General features: G+C 39.6%; 1 protein-coding gene across 4 annotated transcripts in view; it reads left to right on the forward strand.

Moving 5' to 3' along the window:
- Positions 1-25611, forward strand: part of FOXJ3 (forkhead box J3) — a 157416-nt gene that overhangs the window by 22710 nt on the left and 109095 nt on the right. For all 4 annotated transcript variants that reach the window (XR_004440907.1, XR_004440908.1, XR_004440910.1 and 1 more), the window contains exon 2: positions 3420-3480. Coding sequence is in view for 1 of the 4 variants with exons in the window: in XM_033226864.1 (XP_033082755.1) it covers positions 3437-3480 (44 nt within the window). In the remaining 3 variants the exon portion in view is untranslated. The remainder of the gene's footprint in view (positions 1-3419; positions 3481-25611) is intronic.

Consider the following 25611-nt stretch of genomic DNA (forward strand, 5'->3'; position numbering starts at 1 on the left):
TGTTTACTGAAGTAATTCCTCATAGAGACTAAGAGTTGGAAAAAAATTAGTCTGCTCTAACGAAAAGTAAAGAGTTAAGCACGAAACCTGAAAGCCATTCTTAGATGAAAAGGCCGTGCCATTTTATCCAGGAAGGAAGTATATTAAGAGAAGATGATGAATTTGGTTTTAAACATGGTAAATTTGGGATTTCCGGTACAGAATGTTAGATATTTGTTTGGAGATCAGGAGATTGATCTCTGCTAGAGATGAAGATTTGAGATCTATCTACATATAGGCAACTTAAATACAAGACTAGGTAGATCATGCATACAGTAAAACAGTAGAAAAGGATGTCTAGTAATTTTTTTTTTTTTAAATAAAGCTGCTCTGCTATGTACAAAACCCTGACCCAGGAGCAGGTCGTCTATGAGTAGTTTAGCGCCAGGTTCCCCACGAAAGTGTGTTCCACGACAGCTGAGGGGAAGGCTGCCTTTTCAACCACACCCCATTTCCTAGGATGAGGGGCTGTCCACGCCGGACTCTGGTCCCAAGGATGTCTAGTAATTTTTATATCTGAATTCCTTGTGGTTTTATTGTGCTAACTGATGTTTCTGCTGTATTTTGCTATGAGTGGCTGATTTCCTTCTGGGTTTTGTGATTTTTAATTATGAATACCTTTATTTTGAGCTCTTACCTGTGGGAATTTTTCCAGGCTTAGATCAAAGGTGATTTCCTCCAGAGAGAATGTACATTTGCTTCTATCAAGTTTGGGTGGGAGATACAACCATCCTAGGGCTACCCTAAACAAAATTCTAGGTATGAAGCTTTTTTTTTTTTTTTCTGAGATGGAGTTTTGCTCTTATTGCCTAGGCTGGAGTACAGTGGTGTGATGTTGGCTCACTGCAACCTCTGCCTACCAGCTTCAAGCGATTCTTCTGTCTCAGTCTCCCAAGTAGCTGGGATTACAGGCACATGCCGCCATGCCTGGCTAAGTTTTTTGTATTTTTAGTATAGACGGGGTTTTCATCATATTGGTCAGGCTGGTCTCAAACTCCTGACCTCAGGTGATCCGGCTGCCTTGGCCTCCCAAAGTGCTGGGATTACAGGCATAAGCAACTGTGCCCGGCCGGTATGAAGCTTTTAAAACCATAATCTAGGGGAAGATCAGCTTGTGGTTGTAAAATATCAGGGAAGACACCCTTGCACTGCTGTCACAGTCCCTGATCCTCTCCCAGCACTGAGTGCCGAGGTTAAAAAAGTAGTTTTCCTGGCAGTTTACTTGGTTGAGAACTGAACATTGCTGCCTCTTATACCTTACTGCTGTCATAGTCCTTGATCCCCTCACCAACCCTAAGTGCTAAGGTTAAAAAAGCAGTTTTCCTGGTAGTTCTCTTGGTTAAGATCTGAACGTTGTTGCATCTTGTACATTGGGTCCCATAAGGTCTTGGAATTGCAAGCCAGAATTCATAGTGCTTGGCATAATGCCCTAAAGGTGAAGGAAAGCTGGTATCAGTACTCTGCATACCTTTCTGGTTTCTACTGTTTCACTTAGTTTTTGGATTCTGATCATACCTGATTTTCTGTCAAGTTTTTGATTTATATGTAAAGATTTAAAGATATTTTACTCAGCATTTTAGTTATTTTCAGTGGGTATGCGATCGAGCCATTCATCCTGTCATTCTGGCAGAAATAGAAGTGTCTTATCTGTCTCTCTCTTCAGTGTATGCGGGATAATTATTGGATGCAGGGACTTCAATCACCTTTCAAACCAAAGGTTACAGACTTGGAGCAAAATCCAGTTTCTTTTTGGCCCACGTAGTATTTAGGAAGTGAAAATCAGGGCCAGGTGCAGTGACTTATGCCTGTAAGCTTAGCACTTTGGGAGGCCGAGGCAGGAGGATCACTTGAGCCCAGGAGTTCAAGATCAGCCTGGGCAACATAGCGAGACCCCATCTGTGTTTTTTTAAAAAGTTAAAATAAAAAATCAAGAGATTGCAGATAAAATTTTGGATTCTTTTTGTTTCTCTTGAAAAATTGGAAGTTCTTAAAATGCTGGGCATATAATGCTCCTGCCTAGCAACAATTGACTAGAACTGGGAATAGCCCTGATCCCTTCAGACTGAACATGCTCTCTTTAGTTGCTCACAGTTCCACCACTTGTGCAGTATATGCGTATGTATACACTTAAACCCATTTTACCTTATCCCATTTGTGTTACCATTAGGCATTTGTGGAACATCCTTCTGCCTAATGAAAATACTGATACTCTCCCATGTGCTCCATAGTACTGCTGATAGACACTTTTACATTTGTTGATTTATTTAATTCTAACAACAAGTTTGGAGTTTAATACCCTTTGAATAAAGTTATGTAGGTGATATTAGCCCCACGTTACAGATGAAGAAACTGAGGTTCATTGAAGTTATATAAATTCTTTAAGGTCTCAATAGTGCCACTGTTAGAATTAGAACCTAAAACCTAGAATTTGAATTCAAAGCTCTTTCTGTTTCAGTGCTTCTCTTTACTGCTGCTGCTGCTGCTGCTGCTGCTGCTACTACTACTACTACTACTACCACTACCGCTGCTGCTACTATTACTACTACTACTTTTTTTTTTTTTTTTTGAGGCGGAGTCTCGCTCTGTCGCCCGGACCGGAGTGCAGTGGCCAGATCTCAGCTCACTGCAAGCTCTGCCTCCCGGGTTTACGCCATTCTCCTGCCTCAGCCTCCCGAGTAGCTGGGACTACAGGCGCCCGCCACCTCGCCCAGCTAGTTTTTGTATTTTTAGTAGAGACGGGGTTTCACCGTGTTAGCCAGGATGGTCTCGATCTCCTGACCTCGTGATCCGCCCGTCTCGGCCTCCCAAAGTGCTGGGATTACAGGCTTGAGTCACCGCGCCCGGCCCTTTTTTTTTTTTTTTTTTAAAGCAGTGGAACTGTTTCTTAGATGAAGTCTTTGTGAAGTCGAATATTTAAAACCAATAAAGGTAGCACTGTTTTGCTGGAAGAATAGATTTGGTGGGGCACTTATTTGGGGGTTGAAACCTGCATGGTTAACTCTGGTAGCTTTTGGGCACCTTTCTAGAATCCCTAGGACTCCACTGAAACAGTTTGGACACCCTCTATAACATAGCCATAATCATTTGTTAAATCTTACGAAATCTCAGCTTCTTTAGATGTTACAGTTATAGTGTATCTATTTCTGTTATGCCTCCTAATATGTCTGTAGGCTTCCTGATATGTTTGTCTGTCTTAGTGTAATCCCTCTTATGACTCAGTGGCATTTTTCTTTCATGTAAGTTTGTGTTCTGATAAGGGTGATTCTTTTAGCATTTTACTTCTGTTTTCAGGGTGTTTTAAAGTACATCTAAAGCGAGGCTTACGGTTTAATTTAATTTACTTTGCAGCATCTGATAACTAACTCTTCTTTACTTTTCAGATTCTCTTTGTGGCCAGATGGGTTTGTATGGACAGGCTTGTCCATCTGTAACTTCATTAAGGTGAGTGCTCTTTTTTTTTTTTCTTTATTAGAACATGTAACATTTTAAAAGTTAGACTGGTCACCTTATATTACAATGAATTTCAGGGTGAGATTCAGAAAAAAATATTGTAGCTTGTTTTGTCAAGTAGTGCAATTTGGCGGAATGGAGTGATATTTCTGCTTACTGAAATTTTTGTGGTAATGGGATTTGGATATGCTTTTAATCTTCATTTAGTGAACTGAGTATAGTGTGGTAATTTGCACATGAAACAACATAATTAACACTTCCTTGTGTTTCTTTTTTTTTTTTTTTTTTTTGGAGGCGGAGTCTTGCTCTGTCGCCCAGGCTGGAGTGCAGTGGCCAGATCTCAGCTCACTGCAAGCTCCGCCCCCCGGGTTCCCGCCATTCTCCTGCCTCAGCCTCCCAAGTAGCTGGGACTACAGGCGCCCGCCACCTCGCCCGGCTAGTTTTTTGTATTTTTAGTAGAGACGGGGTTTCACTGTGTTCGCCAGGATGGTCTCGATCTCCTGACCTTGTGATCCGCCCGTCTCGGCCTCCCAAAGTGCTGGGATTACAGGCTTGAGCCACTGCGCCCGGTCTTCCTTGTGTTTCTTTTAAAAAGACTAATCTGGGCCGGGTGCGGTGGCTCACACTTGTACTCCCAGCATTTTGGGAGGCTGAGGCGGGTGGATCAGCTGAGGTCAGGAGTTCGAGACTAGCCTGGCCAACATAATGAAACCCTGTCTCTACTGAAAATACAGAATGATTGGCCAGGTGTGGTGGCTCACACCTGTAATCCCAGCTACTTGGGAGGCTGAGGCAGGAGAATCGCTTGAACCCAGGAGGCAGAGGTTGCAGTCAGCTGAGATTGTGCCATTGCACTCCAGCCTGGGCAACAAGAGCGAAACTCCATCTCAAAAAAAAAAAAAAAAAAAAAAAAGCTAATCTGCTTTCTACTCAATTTAATTAGAACATAGTAAATTTTGATTGCCTTTGTAGCAATCAAAATAAGACTGAAGATACTAATTTTAATTTCTTTCTAAGGGATGGTAAAAACATATCTAGATTTCTCTCATTTACAGTAAAACATGAGAAATGTAAAAAGTAGGAACTGTTTTGTTGTGTACAACCCTGTGGTTTCAGATTTTTGAAGTCACCAGATCAGTTTTGCCAATCAATTAATATGTGAAGTCAAATTAGCAAAACAGATGAATGTGTGACTGTTTTTGCTGGCTTAGGCTTCCATGTTCTACCTTCATATTGGCCCCTGAGGGATTGTCATGGTTCCCAGAGTGAAAAATAATCTAAACCTAATCTGCTAATTGAAATCTTAGAGTATGAGGTGTTGATGGCAGGACCTACTAGTTACATGTGGTTGTGTAGTCAGCCATATCATTTATTCATCTCGCATATTGAGCATCTACTGTTGTCAGGCACTTTTCTAAATGTTGGGGCATAGCAATGAGCATAACATGTAAAAATCCTGTAATCATGGAATTTGTATTTTGGTGGAGGGACAATTAATAGACAAAATAGTATAAATATCTGTTAGTGATATGATAAGGGTTAAGGAGAAAAATAGAGAAGAGGAATAGGAAATAATAGGAGTATGTGTTATTTTAGGCCAGTCCTAAGGGAAGCCTTCACTAAAAAAGGGGACATTTGAATGAAGATCTTAAAATATGATGGAGTGAGCCATATATTGGATAAGTGGTAGTTGAGCATTCTTTAGGCACAGAGGGAGTGCAGGAAGGTCCAAGGCAGGAGGCTGCCTTGTATGTTTGAGGAGCAATGGAGGAGGTCATTGTGGTTGCAGCAGCGTAGATGAGGAAGGGTTATAATTGCCCAGCTTTGGAGGGCAGAAGGAGAGAGAGGAGAGATACAAAATTGCCAGAACCATGATTGGAAATCAAGGAATCCTTACGCTTGAGAGCAATCCTGATTTTCCAGAATGACACACACACACACACACACACACACACACACACACAAAATGAACAATGAAGTTACCTTTGTAGTTTTTATGTACTTGACGTTTTGCAAGTCAAGGCTGACTGTCCTATTCCTCAGTAGAAAAGCTTTTTTTTTTTTGGTAAAATGACTGTTGTTTCTTTAGCGTCCACTTTCTACTGGTTAGACTTCTTTAAGATATTTTAGTTGTGTGACATGCTGAAACACTCATATATTAAGGTAATTGGCTGAAATTTTAAATCTCTATGTGAATACTATATTTATGTTTAGGTTAAGCCTTTATATGACATTGGGTTAGGAATAATATGTGTGTAACTTTTGTTTGATGAAAGAGAAGAGGTAATATAAGTTATGTTACAATTTACTCACTGTGTTGTAATTCCTTAGCACAATATTCTACAATCAGAATTTGTTGGGATATAACTGTATATCTAGCATTTAATTTATCAACTGAGAAGCCCTATGGCATCAGAGTCATGATATTTACTGTTCTTATGTATGTCTTTCATTTCTGTAATATTCTGTATGGTCCACGTCTGAAACAGAGGATTCCCATTCTTAGATTTATGTATAGAAGACGATTGTCTGTCACCGATTTTTCTTGGTGGAAGCCAGTATTGTTTTGAGACGAAGAAGGGAAGAAAAACTGGATTACTTAATAACCACAATAAATTTTAGTCTACTTCCCGTAGAGTCTTCCCCAAACCAGAAATGGTCCCTGCAAACTACACTGCCCAAATAGAAGTACAACCAGAACTCTTAAAGTAACTCAAACCTACTGACAAACATTGCTTGTTTGTCTTATCTCTCTTGTATGTACTACCATGTATATAGTATCTGTATATCTAGAAAGTGACTAATCTCAAGACAGGAAGCAAATGAGTTGGTGGAGAAGAACTGGTCATGTGGCTGGGAATCAGAAAATGGATAGGCAGGTGGGAGTTTGTAGGCACAGGTATGAGTGGGAGTGGGCAATTTATGCGTAAGTGAAGATAGTGAATAGAAGGAAAGTATAAAAAATTTGTTGGTTGGAAGAGGGTATTTAGTAAATGGATTAAAACTCCCTCAGTCTCTTTAAGTATTTAGGGTAAGGTAAACAAGTACTACTTTCTGTGGATGATATTGGATCCTTGTTTAATCTGACTTTGTTAGAATTGTTGTTAAAATTAGACTTGCTGTATTTTTATGATTACAAAGTAGTACATATTTATTGTAGAAAATTTGGGAAAACAGAGCTTGCCTTTTTTATACCAGTAGATACTATATGTGAATTAGAAAAAGGCCCTCTAAATTTGCCTTAAAAAATGACTGCAGAATAGTTTGTAGTGATAGTTAAGTATACTCTGTAATTGTAATCAAATTGTTGTGACACTTTGGTCTACTTTACTTGCTAGTATAGGTAGAATTGCATTTCAACAAAAGTCACTGTAACAACATCATATTCTACATGAGAGTATTATAGCACTCAGGATTCTCTAGGGAGGCTGAAATCATACCAGTATTTGAACAGAGATAATACTTTAGTAGAATTGATAACTAGATATAAATGTTAACTAAGTAACATAAAGGATAAAAACAAAACTAAAATATCACGAAGATAGACACAACAGGAAGCAGCTACTGCCCATAGGGCTCAGGGACCAAAGGGAACGAGAAAACATTAGGAACTTAGAGGAAAGTCCCCAAAGAAATGAAACTTAGACCTCTGAGAAGCTGCTGCATGATCGATGCTGGTGTCTGAGCTTGGAAGAGGGATTCTGTAAGGTTGGGTCCCAGACCTTGCTGGCTGATGCTGCTGTCTCTCAGTGGTTTATGGTGAAGCTAGTTCTGGAAGTGTTGGAAACACTGCAAGCTGGATTCACTTGTTGCTACTGGAAGGACCTGCTGCTATAGGGCTGAAGAAGCCTGTGTTGGGGAAATGCACTTATGAAACCTAAAGATTACATAGGAAGATACAGTCTTTTCTTCCTCCTCCTCCTCCAGCCTTTCAGTTCATCTTGAGTGCCTCTTCTTGGGAGAGCTTTTACAGAGAGTCTTAGTGCAACCACCACAAAGCAGAATACAGGTAGGGGTGCTGCAGTTTGGAGCTGAGGGTCAATAACCTAATAGCTGCCTTCCTTGCTCCAACAGACTGCTGAGAAATAGGGTACAAGAAGATATTTTCTAAGATGTTTTGCAGCTAGTGTTTATGGGATTTAGTAGAGTACTGCATATTACTTAAAAAATCCTCAGAAGGGCCGGGCGCGGTGGCTCAAGCCTGTAATCCCAGCACTTTGGGAGGCCGAGACGGGCGGATCACGAGGTCAGGAGATCGAGACCATCCTGGCTAATACGGTGAAACTCTGTCTCTACTTAAAAATACAAAAAACTAGCCGGGCGACAAGGCGGGCGCCTGTAGTCCCAGCTACTTGGGAGGCTGAGGCAGGAGAATGGCATAAACCCGGGAGGCGGAGCTTGCAGTGAGCTGAGATCCGGCCACTGCACTCCAGCCTGGGTGGCAGAGCAAGACTCCGTCTCAAAAAAAAAAAAAAAAAATCCTCAGAAGTTTTTTAAACACTGTGAAATTATATTAAAAATTTATGTTAAGATTCACAAGTATTTGCAGTCTGAATCTATTGTATTTATATCCTGAGTTTGGGTGATAAGAGTCTGGATAGTGAGGGATAGCAGGCCATTCACATCTGTTCAATTCGTGAGTTTTAGATAGCAAGAGTAAGAGTTCAGAGAGTGGGGCCGGGCGCTGTGGCTCAGGCCTGTAATCCTGGCACTTTGGGAGGTCAAGGTGGGCGGATCACGAGGTCAGGAGTTGGAGACCAGCCTAACCAATATGGTGAAACCCTGTCTCAACTAAAAAGATAAAAAATTAGTCAGGTGTGCTGGCGCTCGCCCGTAGTCCCAGCTACTCGGGAGGCTGAGGCAGGAGAATCGCTTGAACCTGGGAGGCAGAGGTTGCAGTGAGCTGAGATTGTGCCACTGCTCTCCAGCCTGGGCGACAGAGTGAGACTCTATCTCAAAAAAAAAGAAAAAAGTTCAGAGAGTGATGGATATAATTTCTGTTAAACAGTAGAATCTTAAAAGTTTAGCAGAATCTTTTTGTTTCCTGAGTTTGGATAAGATGGATTTGAATCCTCAGATGTACCTGTATTTTATTTCCAAGTACAGATTCAGTAATAACAACAGCTTACTGAAAAAGCAAAAGCTTTCCTTGACTATTTGCTTTATGTATACCAGTGAATATGTGTGTATCTCATATGACATACTTCTTTTACATATTGTAACGATAGATTATTTTTTGTAATTTCATTTTGTTTCAATTTTTAATTTTTGTGGGTAAAATGTATATTTATGGGGTACATAGGATATTTTGATACAGGCATGCAGTGCATAATTACATCCGTAAGTGGGGTATATTCATCACCCCAAGCGTTTAATCCTTTGTGTTACAAATAATCCAATTATATTATTTTAGTTATTTTAAAATGTACAGTTAAATTATTACTGACTATAGTCACCCTGTTGTGCTATCAAACACAAGATCTTAGTCACTCCTTCTATTTTTTTGTGCCCATTAGCCATTCTCACTCTCCCTGACACCTCACTACTCTTCCCAGCCTCTGGTAACCATCCTTCTACTCTGTCTCCGAGTTGTTTTCATTTTTAGCTCTCACAAATAAGTGGGGACATGGAGTTTGTATTTTTGTGCCTGGCTTATTTCACTTACCATAATGACCCCCAGTTCCATCCATGTAGAAAATTACAGGATCTCGTGTATATATGTACCACATTTTATCTATTCATCTGTTGATAGACGCTTAGGATGCTTCCAAATCTTGGCTATTGTGAACAGTATTGCAACCAATATGGGAGTGCAAGTGTCTCTTTGATATGTGGATTTGCCTTCTTTTGAGTGTATACCCAGTGCTGGGATTGTTGGATCTTTATGGTAGCTCTACTTTTTGTGTTTTTGAGGAACTTCCAAACTGTTCACCATAGTGGTTGTACTAATATACATTCCCTCCAACAGTGTACAAAATCCAATGTTCCCTTTTCTCCACATCCTCTCCAGCATTTGTCATTGCCTGTCTTTTGGATAAAAGCCATTTTAGCTGGGGTGAGATGACATGTTACTATAGTTTTGATGTGCATTTCTCTGATGATCAATGACATTGAGCACCTTTTCATACACCTGTTTGCCATTTGTATGTCTTTTGAGAAATGCCTATTTAGATCTTTTGCCCATTTTAAAAATCAGATTATTAAATTTTCTCCTATAGAGTTATTTGAGCTCCTTATATATTCTGGTTATTAATCCTTTGTCAGATGAGTAGTTTGCAGATATTTTCAGCCATTTTGTGGCTTGTCTCTTAACTTTTTTGATTGTTTCCTTTGCTGTGCAGAAGCTTTTTAACTTGATGTGATCCCATTTGTCTATTTTTGCTTTGGTTGCCTGTGCTCGTGGGGTGTAACTCAAGTAATCTTTGCCCACTCCAACATCCTGGAGAGTTTCCCCAATGTTTTCTTTTAGTAGTTTAGTTTGAGGTCTTAGATTTAAGTATTTAATCCATTTTGGTTTGATTTTTGTATATGGCAAGGAATAGGGGTCTAGTGTCATTCTTCTGCATTTTAGGTGTCCAGTTTTCCCAGCACCTTGTTGAAGAGACTGTCCTTTCCATTATATGTTCTTGGAACCTTTGTCAAAAATGAGTTCACTCGGCCGGGCGCGGTGGCTCAAGCCTGTAATCCCAGCACTTTGGGAGGCCGAGACGGGCGGATCACAAGGTCAGGAGATCAAGACCATCCTGGCTAACATGGTGAAACCCCGTCTCTACTAAAAATACAAAAAACTAGCCGGGCGACGTGGCAGGCGCCTGTAGTCCCAGCTACTCGGGAGGCTGAGGCAGGAGAATGGCATGAACCCGAGAGGCGGAGCTTGCAGTGAGCTGAGATCCGGCCACTGCACTCCAGCCTGGGCGGCAGAGCGAGACTCCGTCTCAAAAAAAAAAAAAAAAAATGAGTTCACTCTCGATACATGTATTTGTTTTCTGGGTTCTCTGTCCTGTTCTATTGGTCAATACTGTTTTTATGCCAGTACCATACTGTTTTGGTTACTATAGCTCTGTAGTATAACTTGAAGTCAGGCAATGTGATTCCTCCAGTTTTGTTTGTTTTGCTCAGGATAGCTTTGGGTATTCAGAGTCTTTGGTGGTTTCGTATAAATTTTACAATTTTTTTTTCTATGTCTGTGAAGAATGTCATTGGTGTTTTGATAGGGAGTGCATTGAATCTTTAGTTTGCTTTGGATAGTATGTACATTTTAACAGTATTGATTCTTCTAATCCATGAACATGCAGTATCATTCCTTTTTTTGGTGTCTTCAGCTTCTTTCATAAATAATTGATAGTTTTCATTGTGGAGGTCTTTCACTTCTTTGGTTAATTCCTAGGTATTTTATTTTATTTGTACCTATTGTAAATGAGATTACTTTCTTGATTTCTTTTTCGGATTGTTTGCTCTTGGCATATAGAAACTCTGGTTTTTGTATGTTGATTTTTGTCTCCTGCAACTTTACTGAATTTGTCAGTTCTAGTAGTTTTTTGGTGGGGTCTTTAGGTTTTTCCAAATATAAGATCATATCATCTGTAAACAAGGATAATTTGACCTCTTCCTTTCTAATTTGTATGCCCTTTATTTTTTTCTCTTGTCTGATTGCTTGAGCTAGGACTTCCGTTAATTTGGTTTGGTCGAAGGAAAATAGGTTTGCTGTTTCTTAGGGCTTGTTGAAATGGGACCCTTTCTGCATTTCTGAATTACCTAACATTTATTAGAGGATTTATTTTATGGTTCTCACATGTATGCAGCCTGGGACACAGTAGTACTTGTAGTAGTTTCTGGTGATATTTAATACCTTCTACCTGAGATCACTTCCTCTTACATTTTTCTGTATTTATCCTTTTTTAGCACTCATTTTTGTTAACGCTTCTTCCTTAAAGATACCTTTTATTATTGATCTTATTTGTCTACTTATTGTATGCCAGGGAACACACAGAAATATTTGAGTGCCCCAGATGAATTTCCTGTCCATCTGTTTCCTCATTTCCCTACTCTTGAAATTGATGACCCTGCTGTTTAGAACTACCAGAAGAAGGTAGATTTATTTCAGGCCTTCTTGCTGCCTCATTTCTAGAGGCATAGTGGTATTGATAAAGCAGCTGTGGCATATAGACTTAAGATAATGTAGTTACAGGTTCACATCTCTCTCTGCCACATATTAGCCATGTACTCTTGGGCAAATTGCTTTTCCTAATTTTGCTTTAATAGACTTGCTAATGTTTACTTCACTGCTCTTACTTCAAAGCATCACTGAATATGCTGGTAGGTTAAATGTAAAATGTGCCTGCTAACAGTGCACATGGTGCAAAATTATACTGAAAAATAAAAAAGTAATTATATGATTTGACTTAGAAAGCTTATCATAGGCAAGCTTTGTGGTTCAGTGGCACTCAATGCAGAAACATATCTTCGGGCATTTGGAGCACCCACTCTTCTACATTAGGAGTTTAGGCTATACTCCCCTTCCCATACAGAGGAAGAGGATTCAAGGAATTAAATTTATACATGAGGAATCTGGCATATTTTCTCCTCTTTTCTAGTTTCTAATAGTAGAAAGCAAAAAGGTTCATCATTTTTAGAATAAAAGAAGGAATGGGACAGATTTGTATCCTTTGCTAACAGTATAAAAACGTGGGGTAGAAGAAAGTTTACTGTTTTCCTTTGTTCTATTTCCCCTTCATCCTAAATTCTAAGATTTAGAATATCTACCAGTAGTATTCAGGTTTGCCACTAACCTTCAGGCTAAGGATGTTGCTGACATTTAATATTATATGTTTACTATATTTAATACAGTTAAAATTTTAGGCTTTTGGGTCCCAGACAGTGGCAGAAATAGCCTTTGCATTATCATGCCATATTTATCATTATCATTTTTATTAATTTTTTGGAATTAGTAAAATCTTTATTAATGTACATGTTTAGATATGGCATGTTCCAATTAAATTATGAGTAATGAGAAAATCCTCTTAATTTGACCATTACAGAAACTTTCTCTAAAGTGCGCTTTGAGTTTTCTGATATGGGAGCTAGTAACCTTTTGTGGCTATTTAAATATAAGTTAATTAAAAATAGGTAAAATTAAAAATTCACTTCGTTAGTCATACTAGTCATATTTTAAGTGCTCACTCGCTATACATGGCTAGTGGCTGTCATATTGGACAGCACACAGATATTTGCATTGTTGGAGAAAGTTCTGTTGGGGAGCGCTGGTCTGTTTTATGTTTGATTGAGACAGGGTCTTACTTTGTCGCCCAGGCTGGAGTACAGTGGCACAGTTATGACTTGTGGTAGCCTCAGCCTCTTGGACTTAAGAGTTTCCCCCACCTCAGTCTCTCGGGTAGCTGGGACTGACTACAGGCGTGTGCCACCATGCCCAGCTAATTTTTAAATTCTTTGTAGAGACTGGTCTCCCTGTGTTGCCCAGGCTGGTCTCAGAACTCTTGGGTTCAAGTGATGTGCCCTCACTGGCCTCACAAAGTGCTGGGATTTACAGAGATTGGCTACTGTGCCAGGCTTAACAGCACTAGTCTGGATCACTGTAAGTATAATTTAATCTTTTTTTTTTTTTTTTTTTTTTTTTGAGACAGAGTCTTGCTCTTTTGCCCAGGCTGAAGTGCAGTAGTGAGATCTTGACTCACTGTAACCTCCACCTCCCGGGTTCAAGCGATTATCCTGCCTCAGCCTCCTCAGTAGTTGGGATTACAGGCACCCGGCTAATTTTTCGTATTTTTAGTAGAGATGGGGTTTTGCCATGTTGCCCAGGCTGGTTTCAAACTACTGAGCTCAGGCAATCCGCTTGCCTCGGCCTCCCAAAGTGCTGGGATTACAGGCCTTAGCCACCACCCCCAGTCATAATTTAGTCTTTAAGATCCTGATGTCCTAAGGCCTCCATTTCTGAACACCAGATATTGAGGAGTACTATTGACTGACTTATTCATTAACTTAAGGACATAAAGTTAATGTCCTTTTGTGACTGAATACTGACTTTGGTAGGTACTATTTATGGTGTTCTTACTGTTAGACCAGGCATTATTTAAGCACTTTTAAGTTTATATAAAGTTCCCCCAACAATTCTGTGAGGTCAGTATCATTATTATCCTTACTTCATAAGTGAGGAAACTGAGGTAAAGTTAATTAACTCAAAGATGTATAGGTAATTAGGGATAGAGCTGGGATTCATACTTAGGTCCTTATCCAGTGCCTATATTGTAACCATTTAATTCTACTGCCTCTTGGCTATAAGTATTTATTGTAATTTCAGGCTTTTTTCTTAAATGAAGGCTGCCAAACAGTTTTCTTCTTAATTGAGGGCACTATAAAAAATAAGTAAAAAAGAGAAGCGTCAGTGCAGGAGACTGTAGAAAAAGGTAATAGAAAACCAGCGCTTTAATTTTGGAATACTAAAATTGAAAAAAAAATCTTGTTTAAAATTGATAAAATTTTTTGTTTTTTTGTTAACAAAAGACAGCAGGTTTTTTTGTTTTTTGTTTTAAATTTCAGGGAGATGGAGAAATTTTGAGTTTTTATGAGGGGAAATCATATATTAGAGGTAATAGGGAATAAAAAGCATCACTGAATATACTAGTGAGTTAAATATAAAACATGCCTACTAACAGTACATATAGTGCAAAATAGTACTACTGAAAAATAAAAAAAATTGTATGATTTGATATAATAAGCTTATCGTAGGCAAGCTTTATGGTTCAGTGGCACTCAGTGTAGAGACATATCTCTAGGCATTTGGAGCATCCACTTTACTAGATTAGGGTTTAGGCTGTACTCTACCTGCCATACAGACAACTTGGGGCAGTGGAGATTTCCCAACTCCATGCCTAGGCATACCTCTGGGTAACTGGTGGTTGCCCATTGGACCCCAACTCTCCTCTGCCCCCCATACCTGGTGCTTATGCCCTGCTATTGGGAGACCTGTAGGTGGACCTGCCTGGTCTGGACCCACCTGTCTTGATCTCCTGCTCCAGGGCTGGGCAGGGAGCTCAGGCCGCTGTGCATTCTGCAGATCAGCCCATTGCCTGAGGCAACAGAGAGCTTCTCAATAAGCAAGAATCAAGTATGCACCCATCTACCTTGGCTTCAGCTGGCTCTTACCTGTGAGTGCCACCTACTGACCTGGAAGTTTAATTGCATGACACAGTAGAAAATGTGCTGACAAGTGTACAGCACTAGGGATCTTGATAAACTTCCTAAGACCACCATCCTGGCCCCACAAGATGTAGTAAGCCTGCTCCCATGCCCAGTACATCAGTAATACAACCAGCATTTGGGAAAACTACCATTCAAAGGCTAACTGTAACCAGGGAACTTAATACAGACTCTTTGCCGCTGAAAGCACCCAGAACTAAAGCCAAAAGACCCTACGGAACATATATTATAGACACCTCCTGAAGGGGAGAAAAATCACATCAAAATGAAAGCAAATTCAAAAAATAAGGAGAGATGGCTTATCTAGATGAGAAGCAACCAGAGAAACAACTCTGAAACTATGAAAAAAGTGTTACAATGCCTCAGAAGGGTCACATTAAGTCTCCAGCAATAGATCCTAACCAAAATTAAAATCTTTGAAATATAAGATAAAGAATTCAGAATGTTTTGGTTTTAAAGAAACTCAATGAGATCCAAGAGAAAGTTGAAAATGCACATAAATCAGAAAAACAGTTTGGGATATGAAAGGAGATATCACGAAAAATAATCCCAAACATATTTTGGAAATGAGAAATTCAATGAAGGAGTTACAAAACATAGTTGAAAGCTTTAATGCTAGTCTAGAGAAAGTAGAATAAAGAATTTCAGAGCTGGAAGACAGATCTTTTGAATTAACCCAGTCAGATGAACATAAGGAAAAAAAGAAGTAAAGTAAGTGAACAAAGGCCGGGTGTGGTACCTCATGCCTATACTCCCAACACTTTGGGAGGCTGAGGCGGATAGATGACTTGAGGGTCAGAAGTTCAAGACCAGCCTGGCCAACATGGTGAAACCCCATCTCTACTAAAAATACAAAAAAATTAGCAGAGCTTCGTGGCGTGTGACTGTAATCCCAGCTACTTGGGAGGCTGAGGCAGGAGAATCGCTTGATTCCAGCAAGTGGAGGTTGTGGTGAGCCAAGATCGTGCCACTGCACTCCACACTGGGTGACAGAGTGGAACTCCATCTCAAAAGAAAAAAGAAAAGTGAAAAAGTCTTGGAGAAATATGGGGTTGTATAAAGCATCCAAACTTACAGGTTATAGGTATTCTAGAGAAAAAAAGTAAAAAGTGTAGAAAAGCTATTTCAAGAAGTAATTAGGGAAAACTTCCCTAGTCTGGGAAGAGATTTAGACATCCAGATATAAGCTCAGAGAACTCCTGAGAGATACATTGCAAGAAAAACCTTATCTAAGGATATAGTCATCAGACTGTTCAAAGTCAGTGTGAAGGAAAAAATTCTAAGAGTAGCAAGAAAGAAGGGATTACCTATAAAGGAAATCTCATCAAACTAACACTGAACTTCTCAGCAGAAACCCTACAAACCAGCTGGAAGAGATTGGGGACCTATTTTTAGCGGCCTTAAAGAAAAAATTACCAGCCAAGAATTTATTTTGTTTGTTTTTTGGGCACGGTCTCAGTCTACTACCCAAACCTGGAATACAGTGGCATGATCACAGCTCACCACAGCCTTTACTTCCCAGGCTCAAGTGATCCTCTTGCTCAGCCTCCCAAGTAGCTGGGACTACAAGCACATGCCACCATGCCCGGCTAATTTTCTAGTATTTTTAGTAGAGACAGGGTTTTGCCATGTTGCTCAAGCTGATCTTAAACTCCTGAACTGAAACAATCCGCCCGCCTTGGCCTCTCAGCATATTGGGATTACAGGTGTTAGCCACCGTGCACAACCACCGGCCAATAATTTTATATCCCGCCAAAAAATAAGCTTTGTAAATGAAGGAGAAATAAAGTCTTTCCCAAACAAACACATGTGAAGGGAATTCATCATCACTATACTGATCATGTAAGAAATGCTGAAAGGAGTTCTAAACATGTTAACGAAAGGACAGTACTTGCCATCATAAAAGTACAAAGCTCACAGTCTGTAAAGCAGTTATATAGTTGAAACTCCAAGGCAACTAACAACACTGTGACAAGAACAAAACTTCACATATCTATATCTCTGTCTCTTTTTTTTTTTTTTTGAGACATAGTCTTGCTCCCATCGCCCAGGCTGGAGTGTAGTGACACCATCTCGGCTCACTGCAACCTCTGCCTCCCAGGTACAAGTGATGCTCCTGCCTCAGCCTCCTGAGTAGCTGGGACTACAGGTGTGTGCCACCACACCCGACTAATTTTGTATTTTTAGTAGAGACAGGAATTCACCATACTGGCCAGGCAGGTCTCAAACTCCTGACCTTATGATCCGCCCTCCTGGGCCTCCCAAAGTGCTGGGATTACAGGTGTGAGCCACCGTGCCTGGCCTATATATATATATTTTAAGATGGAGTCTTGCTGTCTTGCCCAGATTGGAGTGCAGTGGCATGGTCTTGGCTCACTGCAACCTCTGCCACCTGGATCCAAGCAATTCTCCTGCCTTAGCCTCCCAAGTAGCTGGGATTACAGGCATGTACCACCACACCTGGCTAACTTTTGTATTTTTTAGTAGAGGTGAGGTTTTGCCATGTTAGGCCAGGCTGATCTCGAGCTCCTGACCTCAAGTAATCCGCCTACTTTGGCCTCTTAAAGGGCTGGGATTATGGGCATGAGCCACAATACCTAGCAGCATATCAGTACTAACCTTGAATGTAAATGGCCTAAGTGCTCCACTTAAAACATACAGAGTGGCAAATGAAATTAAAAAAAAAAAAAAAAAAAAAAGACCCAACCAGCTGCTGCCAGCAAGAGACCCCACACACACTGGTTAAGGACAGCTATAGACTCAAACTAAAGGGGTGAAAAACGGTTTATCATACAAATGGAAAACAAAAGCCAGCAGTAGTATACATTCTCGTATAAGATAAACTTCAAACCGTAACAGTAAAAAAAAAAAAAAAAAGACAAGAGCATTATATAATGATAAAGGGTTCGATACAACAAGAAGATTTAACTATCCTGAATATATATGCACTGCACACCAGAGCACCCAGATTCATAAATACTACTAGGCCAAAGCAAACAAATTGATGGCAATACAATAATTGTGGAGGACATCAACACCTCACTGACATCACTATTCAGATCATGGAGGCAGAAAGTCAAAAAAGAAATTCTGGACTTAAACTATAGACCAAATGGACCTACTAGACATTTACAGAACATACATTAATCTCATCTGCATGTGGAACATTCTCCAAAATTGACCATATATGCTTGGCCATTAAACTAAGTCTCAATACATTCCAAAATAATGAAATCAGATCAAGTATCTTTTTGGAGCACAGTGGAATAAAATTAGAAATCAAATACCAAGAGGAACTCTTAAAACTCTTCAAGTAGATGGAAACTAAGCAACATGCTCCTGAATGAACTTTGGGTAAACAATGCAATTAAGGCAGAAATTGAAAAAAAACTTTGAAATAAATGAAAATGGAGGCACAGCATACCAAAACTTCTGGGATATCAGTGCTAAGAGGAAAGTTTATAGCATTAAATGCCCACATTAAAAAGATAGGAAGATCTCAAGCTACCACCATACATCAAGGAACTAGAAAAATAACAAACCAAACAAAAAACTAGCAGAAGAAAAGAGCAAAGAGCAGAGCAGAGCTAAATGAGGCAAAAAAAAAAAAAAAAACAAACAAAAAGATACAAAGGGTAAGTGAAACAAAAAGTTGTTTCTTTGAAAGGATACACAAAATTGACAGACTGCTAGCTAAGTTAACCAAGAAAAGTTTTAAATACAAGCAGAAACGATAAAGACAACATTACACCTGACACCACAGAAATACAAAAGATCATCAGAGACTGCTGTGAACATTTATGTGCTCATAAACTAGAAAAAGCTAGGGGAAATGGACAAATTCCTGGAAACATACGACCTCCCAAGACTGAACCAGGAAGAAATGTGAATCCTGAACAGACCAATAACAAGTAACAAAATTCTATCAGTAGTAAAGGAAAACTGTATTAGTCTGTTCTCATGCTGATATAAAGAACTACCTGAGACTGGATAATTTATAAAGGAAAGAGGTGTAGTTGACTCACAGTTCCACAGGGCTGGGGAAGCTTCAGAAAACATACAATCATGGCAGAAGGGGAAGCAGACTTGTTCTTCACATGGCGGGAGGAAGTAGAAGTGCTGAGCAAAGTGGAGGGAAGCCCCTCGTAAAACCATCAAATCTCGTTAGAACTCACTATCAAGAGAACAGTATGAGGGTAACTGCCCCCATGATTCAATTACCTGCCACTGGATCCTCCCAGAACACATGGGAATTAAGGGAACCACGAGATGAGATTTGGGTAGGGACACAGCCAAACCTATCACCTTCTAACAGCAAAAAAGGCCAGGACCAGATAGATTTATAGCTGAATTTTGCCAGACATATAAAGAAAAGTTGGTATTTAGGAAAGAATACTGAAACTATTTCAGAAAATTGAGGAGGAGTAATTCCTTTCTAACTCATTCTACAAAACCAGTATCAAAGTCAGGCGAGGACACTAGATACCAAAGTCAGGTGAGGACACTAGGTACCAGTCAGGCACGGACACAACCAGAAAAGAAAACCACAAGCCAATATCCCTAATGAACATAGGTGCAAAAATCCTCAACAAATACTGAATCCAACAGCACATCAAAAAGATTATATATCTTGATCAAGTGGGTTTTATTCCAGGAATGCAAGAATGTTGAAGCATATGCAAATCAATGAACGTGATTCACCATGTAAATAGAACCAAATCCCAAAACCATATGATTATCTCCATAGATGCAGAAAAGGCATTTGATAAAATCTAACATTGCTTCATAACAATCCTCAATAAACTAGGCACTGGAGGTACATACCTTAAAATAATAAGAGCCATATATGACAAACCTACAGACAACATCATGTTGAAGGGGAGAAGTTGAAAACATTCTCTTTAAGAATAGGAACAAGACAAGGGTGTCCACTCTCACCACTCTTCTTCAACCTAGTGCTGGGAATCATAGCCAGAGCAATTAGGCAAGAGAAAGAAATAAAAGGCATCCAAATTGGAAAAGAGGAAGTTTGCTGATAACAAGACTGTATACCTAGAAAACTCTTAAAGACTCCTAGACTTTTTATTAAAGTTTCGGGATACAAAATCAGTGTACAGTGATCAGTAGCATTTCTATACAATAACGTTCAAGCTGATAACCAAATCAAGAACCCAATCCCATTTACGGTAGACACACCCACCCACCTACTCACCTACACCCCCCCCCCCCCCCAACACACCCCTAGGAATACATTTAACCAAGGAGGTGAAAGATCTTTACAAGGAGAACTACAGAACACCAATGGAAGAAATTGCAGATGACACAAGCAAATGGCAGAACATCTTGTGCTGATGGATTGGAAGAATCAATATCATGAAAATGAGCATACTACCCAAAGCAATCTACAGATTCAATGAAGTTCCTCTCAAATTACCAACATCATTTTTCACAGAATTAGAAAAACAGCACTAAAGTTCATATGGAATCAAAAAAGCACTCAGCCAAAGCAATCCTAAGCAAAAGGAACAAATTCAGAGGCATCAGCTTGCCTGACTTCAAGTTATACTACAAGGCTATAGTAACTAAAGCAGCACGATAGTGGTACAAAAATATGCATAGAGATCAGTGAAACAGAATAGGGAGCCTAGAAATAAAGCCACATACCTACAACCAACTGATCTTTGACAAAGTTTATGAAAATAAACAGTGGAGAAAGGACATTAACACCCTATTCAGTAAATGGTGCTGGGATGTTGGCTAGCCGTATGTAAAATAATGAAACTGGACCCTTGTGTCTCACCATGTACAAAAATTAACTCAGGCTGAATGGATTAAAGGCTTGAACATAAGACCTTAAACTATAAAAGTCCTAGAGGAAAACTTAGGAAGAACTCTTGGATGTTGGCCTAGGCAAATAATTTATGATGAAGACAAGAATAGACAAATGAGACTTTTAACTAAAAGCTTCTTCACAGCAGAAGAAATACTCAGCAGATTAAAGAGCCTATAGAATGGGAGAAAATATTTGCAAATGATTACTTTCACAAAGGATGAATACCCAGAATCTACATGGAACTCTAATAACAAGGAAAAAACAACTTCTTTTAAAAACTAAGCAGAGGACATGAGACATTTCTTGAAGAAATACAAGTGCCAACAAACACATGAAAAAAATGCTCAACATTATTAATCATCAGAGAAATGCAAATTAAAATCACAGTGAGATACCATCTTATACCAGTCAGAATTGCTGTTAAAAAGCCAAAAAATAACAGATGTTGGTGTGGTTGTGGAGAAAAGACAATGCTTATACACTGCTGATGGGAATGTAAATTAGTTCAGCCTCTGGAAAACTATGGAGATGTCTCAAAGAACTGAAAATAGAACTACTTTTTGATCTAGCAAACACACTACTGGGGGTATCTGCCCAAAGTAAAATAAATCACTATATAAAAAAGACACCTGACCAGGTGTGGTGGCTCATGCCTGTAATCCCAGCACTTTGGGAGGCCAAGGCAGCGGATCACCTGAGGTCAGGAGTTCAAGACCAGCCTGGCCAACATTGTGAAACCCTATCTCTACTAAAAATAGAAAAATCACTCAGACGAGGTGGCGCACACCTGTAATCCCAGCTAATCGGGAGGCTGAGGCAGGAGAATCGCTTGAACTTGGTAGGCAGAGGTTGCAGTGGGCCAAGATTGTGCCACTGCATTCTAGCCTGGGGGACAGAGTAAGACTCTGTCTCATACACACACACAAAAATGACACCTGTAGTCATGTTCAACACTGTTGAATAATAGCAAAGTCATGGAAGCAACCTAACTGTCCACCAGCAGTTGACTGAATAAAAAAATGTGGTATACAGATACCATGGAATACTATATAGCATAAAAAAAGAATGAAATCATGTCCTTTTCAGCAACATGGATGGAGTTGGAGGTCATTATACTGAGTGAAATAACTCGGAAACAAAATCAAATACCACATGTTCTCACTTATAAGTGGAAGCTAAACAATGAGTATGCATATACATAAAGATGGAAATAATAGACACTGAAGACTCCACCAGGGGGAGGGTAGGAGGAGGATGAGGGTTGAAAAATTACGTGTTGGGTATAATGTTCACTGTTTGGATTGTGAGTACACTAGAAGCCCAGTCTCCACCAGTATGCAATATACCCATGTAACAAACGTATGTTTACCCCTCGAATCTAAAGTTTAAAAAAAGCTTCGCTTGGTTGCAAGAAAACTAACTCTGGATACATCAGGCAGAAAAGAAAAAGAATTTATGGGATGAATTTAGAAAACGGTTGTATTTTACAGAATACAAGGATAGTTTAGTCTCTTGAAATGGAAGTAGGAATTGATGAAATGCTCTTAGAAACCTAGGCATTGTACTGACCCTTCTCTGTTGAGTTTTTCTGAATCTAATTTATTTCTTCATATCTCCAGGCAACTTTCTTTGCTTTTCTGACACATAACCATTCTATCCTTCAGTTCATGGCTTCTTCTTTTTTTTTTTTTTTTTTGAGACCGAGGTTCGCTCTTGTTGCCCAGGCTGGAGTGCAATGGCGTGATCTCTGCTCACTGCAGCCTCTGCCTCCCTGGTTCAAGCAGTTCTCATGCCTCGGCCTCCCAAGTAACTGGGATTACAGGCACCTGCCACCACACCCAGATAATTTTTTTTTTTTTTTTGTATTTTTAGTAGAGATGGGATTTCACCATGTTAGCCAGGCTGGTCTCGAACTCCTGATATCAGGTGATCCGCCCGCCTCGGCTTCACAAAGTGCTGGGATTACAGACATGAGCCATCGTGCCCGGCCTCAAGTTCATGGCTTCTTCATTCAGGAGAGCAGCCCAAACTGTTTCACTTCTAATCCTAAATCTTGGGGGAGAAAATTTAGGTAAACAACTTGGATCAGGTATCACCCTTGGTTCAGATTCTTTAATTTGTTCCTGTATTACTGGTACACACAAGTTGTAGTACAACATTCAGAGCCATGGGGATGGAGGCACCTCTGAGAAAGGGCATTGGTATGAGCTAGGCAAAACACTACAGACAGTGCTTGAGACAAAGCAGAATGTATCCACTTTTGTTTGAGAAAGGATTTCAAGAGAGGATAATTTTAGAATTCCTTATGGTCATTGGGTATTGAATGGGAGACTTGATTCCCAGCTTTATATTAGAACATCCAGAGTATCCTTAGAATTGTGGTATTTGGAATTGGACTCCTACCTCAATTCTATTCAATCTGACAAATATGTATTGAATACTTACGTCCTTACTAGTGTTCAAGAGTCCACAAAAGCAACAAAAGAAAACGAAAACAAAAAGATTATTCCACTCCATACTAGTGCTTACTTGAGAGCCTGATATATAGGTGTTTGGCTGGGTCTCTTTTGAAGGTTAGGGGTCTGAATGGGGTTTTTAGTATGGGCATCCATTTCTTCACAGTTTTCTTAACACCTTCCCAGTCCCTCACATATATTTGGAGCTTGCAAAATGATATATCAGCTATGTTAAAAAGCACAAAGCATGGAGTTATGGAAAGATGAGACTGTTTGAGTAAACAGAGGCTGAGAAAAAGATAGTGCTGCTTAGTATAGTGCAAGATAGGTCTATAGATAATTCAAGAAATAGAAAACCAAGACTGGATTGGAAGCCATATGAAATGGAGATACTCATTCATGCTTTAACCTCACAACACAATTTTTTTTTTGTTTGCTATTGATATCAAGAAGAACCCAGTATGCTTGAAATAAATTCAGGAAGGAGGATTATTATTATTGCTTTTCAGATTTTAAAGACATTTTAGTGGGTTTGGAATAGTATCTCATTGTTTTAGTTTGCATTTACCTGATAATTAGTGATGTTGAGCATCTTTCATGTGTTTATTGGGGTTTGTATGTCCTTGTTTAAATTTTTTGTACATTTTAAAACTAGGTAGTTTGTCTTCTAATTATAGCGTTATATGAGTTCTCTAAATATTCTGGATATAGGTTTTTTTTTTTGTTGTTAGAGCAAAAAGGTTTTAAATTTTGGTAACATCCGACTTACCAATTTTTTCTTTCATTGTTCAAGCTGAGAAATATTTACACATTCCTAATCACAGATATTTGTTTGTCTCTTTTTATGTCCAAGCTGAGAAATCTTTACTTACTCCAAATCACAAATGCTTGTTTATTTTATTTTATTTTTGGAGACAGAGTCTCACTCTGTCACCCAGGGTGGAGTACAGTGGTGTGATCTTGTCTCACTGCAGCCTCCACCTTCCAGGCTCAAGCAATCTTCTTGTCTCAGCCTCCTGACTAGCTGGGACTACAGGTGCCCACCACCACACCTGGCTAATTTTTGTGTTTTTTTTGTAGAAATGGATTTCACCATGTTGCCCAGGCTGTTCTCAACTTCCTGAGCTCAAGCAGTCTGCCCACCTTCGCCTCCCAAAGTGCTGGGATTACAGGTGTGAGCCACCATGCCGAGTCCACAAATATTTGTTTTTTAAAAACAGCTTTACTGAGATGTAATTGACATAGTACATTTTCATAAGTCTGACAAATATATACACACATAAATCATCACCACATCAATGTGGTGAACATATCTGTCATTCTCAAAAGTTGCCAAAAGTGCTTCTGTGAAGTTCTTCCCTGCTGTCCCTCTGTCTGCAAGGTATCTACTGATCTGCTTTTCTATTCCTTATTATATATTTGCATTTTCTAGATTTTTGTATAAATGGAATCACACAATATGTATTCTTATTTTTGTCTGGCTTTTGTTTAATTATTTTGAGATTTATCCATGTTGCTGCATGCATCAGCAGTTCATTTCTTTTTATTCCATTGGATATATTCTCACCAGTTTGTTTATTCATTCACCTGTTGATGGATATTTGGATTGTTTTCAGTCTTTGGTTATTACAAATAAAAATACTATGAACATTTGTGTACACATCTTTGTATAGAAATATGGTTTATTTTGGGTAAATACCTGGGGGTGAAATGACTGCCATATTGTAGGTGTATGTTTAAGAAACTGCCAAGCTGTTGTCCTTAAAGCGGTTGTGCCTTTTTAAACTCCCACCAGCAGTGTGTGAGTTCCATTTGCTCCATATTCTTGTGAACATTTAGTATGGTCAGTCTTTTAATTAGCCTTTTTGGTAGGTGTGGTGATATCTCAGTGTAGTTTTAATTTGCATTTCCCTAACAATTAATGATGTTGATCATCTTTTCTTATGAATCCTTTTTCTTTGCAACCCCTCCTTAGGGTTCTGTTTCTTGGCCTTGTATCCCCCTTCTCAGGGTCCCATCCCCTGGCTTTGCTCCTGCCTTTCCTCTCACCAGTGTCGGGATCCCGAGCCCGCTCCTTTCCTGCTGGCCCCATCCGGCTCCTGCCCTTGGCTCCTCTGAATCTTTGCTGTATTTTATTTGTTGAACTATCTGTTCAAGTCTTTTGCCCTTTAAAAAAATGGGTTTTCTCATCTCATTGAGTTTTGCGAGTTCTTTATATTTCCTGGATACGAGTCCTTTTGGTTCATTCCCTCCACCCCCAGTGAGGTGGATCTTGCTCTGTTGCCCTGGCTGGAGTACAGGGTTGTGATCATAGCTCACTGCAGCCTCAAACTCCTGGGCTCCAGTGATCTTCCTGCCTTGATTAAACAAACAAACAGACAAAAGAAACAAAAAAAATTTTTTTTGCTTTAGAGATGAGTTCTTGTGATGTTGCCCAGGCTGGTCTTAAACTCCTGGCCTCAAGTGATCCTCCTGCCTTGGCCTCCCAAAATGCTGGGATTACAGATGTGAGCCCTGTAATTTGTAGGGCTAAGCCCCGCACAAGTCCTTTTTAAGATATATGCTTTGCAAATGGTTTCTGCCAGTCTGTGGCTTGCCTTTTCATTCTCCTAACACTGT

Source organism: Trachypithecus francoisi, unplaced genomic scaffold (genome assembly GCF_009764315.1).
Source record: "Trachypithecus francoisi isolate TF-2019V2 unplaced genomic scaffold, Tfra_2.0 Lachesis_group12, whole genome shotgun sequence".
Lineage (NCBI taxonomy): Eukaryota > Metazoa > Chordata > Mammalia > Primates > Cercopithecidae > Trachypithecus > Trachypithecus francoisi.